This window comes from Ostrea edulis, chromosome 2, assembly GCF_947568905.1.
Source record: "Ostrea edulis chromosome 2, xbOstEdul1.1, whole genome shotgun sequence".
NCBI lineage: Eukaryota > Metazoa > Mollusca > Bivalvia > Ostreida > Ostreidae > Ostrea > Ostrea edulis.
In genome coordinates this window covers 105,945,805-105,955,977 of record NC_079165.1, presented here as the reverse complement: position 1 = coordinate 105,955,977, position 10,173 = coordinate 105,945,805, and the positions used below count along the sequence as shown (strand labels likewise).

The 10,173-nt window shown below is 35.7% G+C and overlaps 1 protein-coding gene across 2 annotated transcripts; it reads left to right on the top strand.

The window, feature by feature from the left end:
* Nucleotides 1-3,643: 3,643 nt before the first annotated feature.
* LOC125681115 (uncharacterized) lies at nt 3,644-8,300 on the top strand. 2 transcript variants are annotated; one of them, XR_008800387.1, is made up of 8 exons: nt 3,644-3,790; nt 3,907-4,170; nt 5,000-5,044; nt 5,498-5,539; nt 5,934-6,035; nt 6,126-6,162; nt 6,289-7,653; nt 7,760-8,300. XR_008800387.1 is itself a non-coding variant. In XM_048921046.2 (7 exons), exons 1-7 carry the CDS (start codon nt 3,682-3,684, stop codon nt 6,389-6,391), a joined length of 702 nt encoding a protein of 233 aa, XP_048777003.2. In that variant the 5' UTR covers nt 3,644-3,681; the 3' UTR covers nt 6,392-8,300. The 2 variants fall into 2 exon arrangements, 1 of the variants encoding a protein (XP_048777003.2); XM_048921046.2 differs by having other exon boundaries at nt 6,289-8,300.
* Nucleotides 8,301-10,173: the final 1,873 nt, after the last annotated feature.

The window sequence follows — 10,173 nt, the reverse complement described above, 5'->3', positions numbered from 1 at the left end:
TTCATCCTCTTACTAACATTGAGAAAAGTCAAATCATTATCACCGGAGTGAGCGGAAGTCCAAAGAAGGCATTCGGACAAATTGACTTACCATGTACCTACAAAGGAGTAGAACGAAACGTCAGATTCCAAATTATCGACACGCAACGTCCATTAAACTTGCTTGGAAGAGACGATTGTATGCGATTCGACCTTATTACCAGAGTCAACACGGTGGAAACTGTGACACAACAAATTACAAGTGACTATGCTGACGTCATCGGAAGTGAAATTGGAATGTTACCAGGAGAATACGAAATCAAAATTGATGAAACTGTGGAACCTGTCATTCACGCACCCAGAACAGTACCAGTTGCGATTCGAGATCAGGTTAAAAAAAAGCTTGATCATCTCGTACAATGTGGAATTCAGAAACTAGTGACGGAACCAACAAACTGGGTGAACAGTATGGTGTGCGTACGAAAGAAAAACGGACGTGTCAGAATTTGCATCGACCCGAGTGACCTCAATAGAGCGATACTCAGAAAACATTTCCCAATGAACAGCATAGACGATATAGTTACAAGGCTACACGGCAGCAAATACTTCTCAACTCTTGACGCCAATATGGGATATTATCAGATCAAGTTAACAGAAAACAGCTCTATGCTTACCACTTTCAACACCCCCTTCGTCGTTATCGCTACCTCAGGATGCCCATGGGTGTAAAGTGTTATGGGGAAGTTTTTCAACGAGAAATGGTAACTCATTTCGGAAGCATGGAAGGTGTGGAAATAGTGGTTGTGACATATTAATACACGGAAAAACACTGGAAGAGCACACCAGTCGTCTCAGGAAAGTATTAGACAAGGCAAGGAAAATCGGTTTAAAACTAAACGCCGCAAAATGTGTATTAATCAAACCAGAAGTCGAGTATGTAGGACACAGACTAACAGGAGAAGGTCTGAAACCGACTCAAGACAGAGTGAAGGCGATCGTAATGATGAAAGAGCCTGAAGACAAAAAAGAGTTAGAAACTACTTGGAATGCTTGCGTACGTTGGACAGTTTATTTCATGCCTAAGCCAGCTCAACGCACCACTTAGAGAGCTCAAAACTAGAGAAGAATTTCACTGGGGACCAAGTGAAAAGCAAGCCTTCGAAAATGTAAAAAAGGCCCTCATGTCGACTGAAGTCTTGAAGTACTTTGACGCGAAACGTCCTGTAACAGTCACAGTAGACGCGTCAACAAAAGGCCTAGGAGCTGCTATTATACAAGAAAACGGAGTTGCAGCATATACATCAAGAGCGTTGACACAGGCAGAACAGCGGTACGCGCAAATAGAAAAAGAAATGTTAGCCGTGGTATTTGGATGCGAACGATTCCACAAGTTGCTATATGGCAAATCAGATGTCACTGTCGAGTCAGACCACAAGCCATTGGAAGTTATAGTGAAGAAACCTATTCACACAGCTCCAATACGAATCCAAAAAATACTTCTCAAGTTGCAACCGTATGACCTCAAGCTCGTTTATGTTAAAGGAAAGGAAATCGGACTCGCAGACTGTCTCAGCCGACTACCACTACCGGAAACTGCGGAAAACTCAATCGACGATGAAATGGTACTCGCAATCGAAACACTATCAGGGAATAACTATGCTGAAATCGCAGAGGCAACGCGAAAGGACGAGGAGTTACAGATGCTAATTAAGGTCATATGTCACGGTTGGCCCGAAAGGAAATGCCACTTGCCGATAGAAGTCATACCATATTGGGATTTCCGGAATGAATTGTCTACATACAACGGAATCGTATACCGAGGAGAACGAACCGTAATTCCTGCAGAAACGAGACCGGCCACGTTGAAAACTATCCACTCTTCTCATTTCGGGATGCTGAAATGTAAGCAGCGAGCCAGGGAACTCGTGTTCTGGCCAGGAATGAACAAACAAATTGAAGACATCGTCAGCAGGTGTTCAGCATGTCTGACACACCGCAACAAGCCGCAGAAGGAACCTATGGTGATTCAACCAATACCGCCGCTACCATGGAGCAAGGTCGGAACCGACTTATTCGAAATCAATGGATGCCATTATCTTATCATGGTAGACTACTACTCAAACTTTATAGAGGTGGCATCACTGAAAAACGACAGACGAGCAGTAACAGTGATCAAACACATAAAGGAGCACGCTATGGAATCATGGACACGTTGATAAGTGACAACGGACCGCAGTACACCAGCGCAGAATTTGCCAAATTTACATCAGCATATGGAATTTTGCACATAACGTCATCACCGTTACACCAGCAATCCAACGGTCTTGCGGAAAGAGCAGTACAAACTGTGAAAAATATAATCCACAAATGTCAGGAAACAGGAGACGACGTGTATCTCAGTTTGCTAGATCTTCGTAATACACCAAGAGACAATGACACAGGATCGCCATCACAGCGCCGCCTAATGGGACGGCAAAACTAGACTACCGATCACAACTAAACTGCGTCAACCATCATACATTGCGCCAGAAACCGTTACGTCAAAACTCATGAACTATCGGTCAAAACAGAAACAAAATTATGATCAAGGCACAAAGAAACGCGAAGAGCTCAAACCTGGAGACTCAGTAAGAATAAAAACACCGGAAGGATGGAAACCCGCAGAGTTTGTAGGTCCTGCAAATTACCCACGTTCTTATGTAGTGAAAGCAGGTAACAGCGGAAGAGAATACCGTAGAAACTCAAGTATGCTGATGAAAACGCGAGAAGATCCAATCGTGGTTCGACCAGATGACCAACCACAAACGCGAGAAGATCCAATCATGGTTCAACCAGACAACAAACCACGATTAGCAGTACCGATTGGTGGGCCAAAACCCAATCAACATGGCAACACACTTGCTACTGCAAGAGGAATTAAAGTCAGCAACACGCCACGACAACCAAAATCAGCAGGGACACAACCTCCAAGCAAACCGATGGACAAAACACCAATCATAGACTCATCCATTCAGTCACGGTCTGGAAGACTATTGCGTCGACCAGCTTACTTGTCCGACTACACCAAGTGAAACAGTGTTACAGTGTTGTTAGTGAAATTCTAGTCACATGTGTGAAGGCCATAATAATGCCTTATGTGACATTGCATGTTTATAAAAGTTTTTAGTTCTGTGTATATGCTCACATGTAGAAAGGCCATAATAATGCCTATGTGATGCATTAGTGAGAAATCCTAGAAAAGACTCTTCACACTTGGACAGTAAATTGTAATCTCAGATTAATATTGAGTAATTTAATTATCCATTGTACATCACTTAAATTCAAAGGAAAGGGGATGTAATATACTGAATTAGAGTTATCCTTCTTGAAATGTTGGTATTGTATTGCGCATGTTTGGTATCAATAAAGACTTCCTGTTTACCACGCTGGCATACAAGCGCTGTCAAACATTTTCCACTTACATTTTGAAGGACATATCGCATGTTGCTAAACTTTTTAAATTTTTTAGCAAAAATATTTCTTTGCATCCCAAAAATTACTTTTTATTTGTTTCAAATGAAATGTTCTCGTTGGAACGAAAGCATGTCTAGCGTAAAATGTCAAAACCAATCAGTTGTATGCACACCGTGGTCCTTATGTAGAACAAATTCCAAGGGTCGCATCGATTACAATTGTAAAAATGCTACACACCATGTTATGAGTAATGATGAATTCCTCTTCCGTGTTGACTTATATAGTAAACCTGTCTACAATGCAAGTCACAATGTGTGTGACAACATCGTTCCTTGTTTTAAGTTTCATAATTCAATCAAGTAAGTTTTTTTTAAAGAATAAATTTCACAAGAAGGTATTATGTTACAGATTTCATACGTTAACTTCTGTGTGTTTGATAACTTAAACTTTATATCAATTCTTGGTTTTTTAACAGATTCAAAACGATTGAACGTTTCCACAAAAGCCTGTGAAATGCACGTAGCATGGGACAAAAGTGATTATTGGGAATTTGAAATAATTGTAAAACCAGCGAATGATAATGCAACATTTCGTCTATACACAAACGATCGACAGTTCATATATCATCCGACTGAAGCAAACGGAAAATATGAAATACAATGGACACCAATAACAATGAATGGCACCCAGCAAAATCGAGTGGTTAATGGAACAGAAAAGGAAACTGTTGTGTTAAACGGTTTGATGAATTAAGATTTTATTTCTTTCTTCACAAAAGAAATGTCAGTACTAAAATATATCAAAAATGTCTATTCCATTGTTTGATTTAAACAAAAGTATATGTAATATATGTCTCTTGATAAAGACGTGGGTTGCATAGAAAATTTGAGGTTTAAATACCCAACAGTGTCGTAGCCTTTTCAGTAAGCGCTTTCTTTCATTTTGATCATCAGACATTTTACATTTGTAAATATATATATAATTGTTTAGTTGTAGTTTAGTAGTAAATTGATTTAGCGAACGACTTATCTTGTCGGACTCACGGCGGGTGTGACCAGTCAAACAGGGGATGCTCACTACTCTTGGGCACCTCATCCCACCTCTGGTTCGTCCAGGGATACGTGTTCGCCCGGCCCTTTATTTGCATTTTTATAAGTAAAACTTTTTTCGTTTCTCCTGAGGAAGGGACAGGTCGTCTCTGGGATTCATATAATTCGTATCGTTGGTCACTTTTGTACTTTACATATATATTACATTTCAATACGTTATCATTATTTCAAATATATATGCTTGTGTGTCCAAGAGTTTGCGCACACTCGACGTGTAATAAGTTACTGGGTTGTTGGTTTTTTCAAAAGAAATATACGTCTTTCCATTAGAAGAACAATACTATTTAATTTGTTAAATAAAAGTAACGATAATGTAATCTGTATTAGAAATTTCTGTACAGTAAGAAAAATACTGAGTGAATTATCATATGTATAAAAACAATCGATGGTAATAAAATCATATGAAAATTGAAATACCAAGAAATAAATCATTGCTAAGAATATTTTCTTGTTTTTAAGGATGTCAATCGATTGACAACTTTACAACAGCAGCTGTTGAACCTCGTGAGTATTCTTTTTCATTCATTCATATTTTATTTCCCTCCGCAGAGGATCATGAAATGACATACATAATCATGACAGTACAAAGTTACTAATTGTGTAAAAGCACAATTAGGTAGAAGAAAAATAAGACGAAGTTACATTTATATTACATTTCATCACGTTATTTTTATTTCAAATATATATGCTTGTGTGTCCAAGAGTTTGCGCACACTCGACGGGTAATAAGTTACTGGGTTGTTGGTTTTTTCAAAAGAAATATACGTCTTTCCGTTAGAAGAACAATACTATCTAATTTGTTAAATAAAAGTAACGATAATGTAATCTGTATCTGTACAATATAAAAGATACTGAATGAATTATATATGTATAAAAACAGTCTATGGTAATAAAATCATATGAAAATTGAAATACCGAGAGAAAAATCATTGCTAAGAATATTTTCTTGTTTTTAAGGGTGTCAAACGAATGACTTTACAACAGCGGCTGCTGAACTTCGTGAGTATTCTTTGAATCTGACAATCAAGTTTGTTGCCAATTGATATTATATATTGGGCACAGATTAAAAATATCTTTCTCTTTTTTAATAAACTATTTTCTTTTCTTTTCTAAATCAAATCTCAGCACTATGTTTTCGTATAAAACTTTTCAATCGCAATAGCAAGAAGTATTCAATGTCTAAAGAGACGCCAAACTTGGCCGAAATATATTTTCATTACTCTTGAGGTAATTTTTTTACGTGTTGAGCATGTTGTTACTGTGAAGATACCCGACAAATATGGAAATATTGGATGAACACTGGTATCAATATTTCATCTCCCACGCAATGGAGACTTCACAATTTCTCACTTGTTCATAAAGTGTATATTATAACCCGTGTCTTTCCCTTCAGAATTTTACACAATCTATTTCTGGACTTCCCTTGTGACATTGTCTGTTTTGGTGATTGCTACCGGGATATTCCTGTATGTCTGTGTTTTACGAAGGAATCGCGGTAAGCCATATTTCTTGTGCTCAATCCTGAGTCATTACGTAACTAGTCATAAAGAAATTCTCAAATATAATTCTATTTTGATTTCTTTAGCGTTCAAGAGAATACGCAACAACGCGCCCCTCTCCAGGTAGATCTACCTATTCCATACTTTTTTAATTTATTTTTTGTCCTCAGTATTGTATTTCTTGAACATTCACCTTTGCATAACAGTTTACTTGTTTATTTTAATTACATCAATTGTTTGATTTTTAAGGCCACCCATGGATGTGAGTTCAACCTGCTATGATAACAGTACTGGAAATGCTCCGGTTTATGATGAAGTCCGGTATTCACTTGTAAGAGACACCAGATTATAAATTACACACCAGAAACATCAGATTGTAAATTACCTTGTAAGAAACATCAGATTGTAAATTACCTTGTAAGAAACATCAGATTGTAAATTACCTTGTAAGAAACACTAGATTGTAAATTATCTTGCCTCTCACCTCTGGTCGGCGCGGGTTCGAATCCCGCTCGCGCCGGTAAGTGAGAAAGTTCCCCAGTTTACTTTCGGAAGCTCGGTGGTCTCTTCCCAGGTACATTGTATCTGGGTTCTCTCTTCCATCAACAAATACTGGGCGCCACCAGATAACTGAAAAATTGGAGTGTGGCGGAAAACATCAAAACAAACAAACTTGTAAGGAACACCAGATTGTAGATTACCTTAATGTAAGAAACATTAGATTGTAAATTACCTTAATGTAAGAAACATCAGATTGTAAATTAACTTGTAAGAAACATCAGATTGTAAATTACCTTGTAAGAAACATCAGATTGTAAATTACCTTGTAAGAGACGTCAGATTGTAAATTACCTTGTAAGAAACATCAGATTGTAAATTAACTTGTAAGAAACATCAGATTGTAAATTACCTTGTAAGAGACATCAGATTGTAAATTAACTTGTAAGAGACATCAGATTGTAAATTAACTTGTAAGAGACATCAGATTGTAAATTACCTTGTAAGAAACATCAGATTGTAAATTAACTTGTAAGAGACATCAGATTGTAAATTAACTTGTAAGAGACATCAGATTGTAAATTACCTTGTAAGAAACATCAGATTGTAAATTACCTTGTAAGAAACATCAGATTGTAAATTACCTTGTAAGAGACATCAGATTGTAAATTACCTTGTAAGAGACATCAGATTATAAATTACACACCAGAAACATCAGATTGTAAATTACCTTGTAAGAGACGTCAGATTGTAAATTACCTTGTAAGAAACATCAGATTGTAAATTAACTTGTAAGAAACATCAGATTGTAAATTACCTTGTAAGAGACATCAGATTGTAAATTACCTTATAAGAGACACCAGATTGTAAATCTCGGTTTTATTTTAGACGATGGCGTACGGTATTTCTTTATGGGGGACTCTAGAAATCGGTCATGTTTTATATGATGGAAGTACAGAATTTCCTGATATATACAACTTGATTTTGTTTTATATCCAGTCAGATATTGTAAGTGTTGAATAAAGACAGTTGGGTTGTAAGTATAAAACAAGAATGTCTGAATTGGGATTAACATATTTATGGGAAGAATCAGGATTTGGCCAGAATACATACAAGGTAATTGAACAAAAATTGTTAGATATATATAAGCAAAATATTTTTTCATCTTTTGTAAATTCACCAAAATGTTTTTTATATCATTATTGATAATTTTTGTTTACAGTTCTATCTTAAAGAACCGATTGATCCCAATGGAAAGAAATATATAACAAAATTTCGGACGTCTTCACACTCTTTGAACATTGAGAAGGGTAGGCATAAAAATATTTCAAGAAATAATAGGATTTGTACATTTTGTAACCTAAATGAGTTAGAAGACGAATTTCATTTTATTTTAAAATGTCCTTTTTATAACGGTTTAAGAATTAAATATATCAAAACATTTTATTACAAGAAACCCAGTGTCTTCAAATTAGTAAAGCTTCTTAGTGTAAATAATACAAAAGAACTCAATAATTTAGGAAAGTTCCTACAACAAACTGCAAAGTTTCGATCTTCATGTAACTTATGAATTCTGTACTTGCTTCGACATATTATTCACGTGTATTGTTATACGTATGTTGAAATGCATTGATTTTATATCCTCAAAATTGTATGTGTATGTCTACTCACCCTCTACTGTATTATTTGTATATGTAAATATTTTGTATTTATAACCGATGAGCTGTACAGCTTAAGGAAAATAAAGAATCAGAATTACTGTATTATTTCTTTCATCGTTCGGCCTTTTCCGTCAAGTGAAGAAAAAAACTCGAAAGTAGGCCCCAGAATACAAAGAATTTCATGGTGAAAACGTTAATCGCCTCCGGCAACCTACAATTAAAAATGGATTGTACTGTCAGTTTCCCGTGTTTTCCTGCACTAGTTCACAGTACTTTGGAATTTGCTCAACAGTTTAATTAGTATATATAGTGTAGACTATAAATTTCCATTTGATTTGATGATTTTACGGTGATTTATGATTTATTGTATACAATAGTTATGCGCCGTACAAACGTGTTGAAAACAATGAAATTTTAATGCCTTTGCTTTCTTTAAATGTTCTATGTTTCATTTGGAAATAAACTTGGCAATCTATCACTTGAATTATAACTAAGAGTCTTCTGCACTACCGGCAATGGTGACGTCTCCATATGAACGAAAAATTTCGAGTAGGATGTTAAGGAGATATGATGCTGAGATGAAAGTAATTAGATTTTTCTGAAAATCATTTTATCATAGAAAGGAGGTCTCTCCTGTTTGAAAAATGACAATTTTTATATATGTAAATGAGTTCCTTTCCAACCAACCATTATATGTGTAAACCGCAACGATAGGTGAATACATGTAGGTGTGTTTTGACATTTTTTTTTAGATTTGGGTGCATAAATACAATCATTCATGAAGATATACCAGGTAACACACAGATATCTGCCTGGCGCAGAAAATTATTACTAAATGTACTTCATTTTAAATTCATGTCTTAATTTTTTTTTTCTTTATTGAATTTAACATTTATGACAACTTCGTGTTCCTCTCCACTTTCACAGAAAATGTATTTTTTATCCATTTTGAAAAATTGTTTATAATTTATGTCAATTTTATTAGATTGGTCTACTCAAAATATTTTGTTTTCCATTCCTTTCATGTCCAAGACCACGGGTATAAATAATTCATTAAATGTAAATGCGGGCTGACCAATCTAACAGCAGCTTGGATTTATTTCTGTTGTTAAATATCACATTTATTTCTTTAATTACATGTAATTATATATAATTATATCATTGCTACGACTTGTTTTAAGGCTAATCTTAGATTTCGGGAACAAGAGGTCTTGCAACGTTTCCGTAAGATATATCGTTATAACGATTTACATGTAGCTATCTTGTTATAAGGAGATAATTAACTCGTTATAATGAGATACTAACTCGTTATAACGAGTTTTGGGGGGTTTTTTTAAATGAGTCTATCTGGCTTTCGTAATAAAGCACTGAGGTATACTAAATGATATCAGCAGGCCGGGATTCCATAACCCAACAGGTACATGTATGTCGTTTTGTATACAGACAGAAAGAAAGGTTTCCAATCAACACAGGAATGAAACACGGTAGGTGATGGTGCTCTACTCTTGTTGGTCATAACCTGGATAATAGATTCAAAATGAGAATGACAGATTATGAGTAACCCATGTCACATCTTTCTGTAGGTTAGAATGTGTGTATTTGCCTAGATCAGCTTCGTTTAATGAATGTGTACAGTGTACTATGGAAATACATCCTCGTTTGAATGATTCCCACGAGTTATTTCGTGATATGCTGTGAAATATTCACACTTCCTTGTTTATCAAGTTGATCTTAAACACACTTATAGAAAATGAAATGATTTCCAAGGGTATCTGACTAAGAATCCATGTAAACACACCACTACCAAGTCTGCATGTCATGTTTTTATTACTATAAATACTTTATAAAGTTCTTTTAGACACTGTTTCCCGACAGTCTCTTATGTTTCTTAAGATATCCACTTTTTCATTATTTACCGTGTTTTATAAATCATGATCCACATGTAAATATTTCACGACACAAATGATGAAAAGTA

Excerpts from the sequence above, each read along its gene's own strand:
- LOC125681115 (XM_048921046.2), top strand. The coding sequence starts at position 3,682 with ATGATGAATTCCTCTTCCGTGTTGACTTATATAGTAAACCTGTCTACA. Across the intron at positions 5,540-5,933 it reads AACAGCGGCTGCTGAACTTC|AATTTTACACAATCTATTTC; the intron begins GTGAGTATTCTT and ends CTTTCCCTTCAG. Across the intron at positions 6,163-6,288 it reads AACAACGCGCCCCTCTCCAG|GCCACCCATGGATGTGAGTT; the intron begins GTAGATCTACCT and ends TTGATTTTTAAG.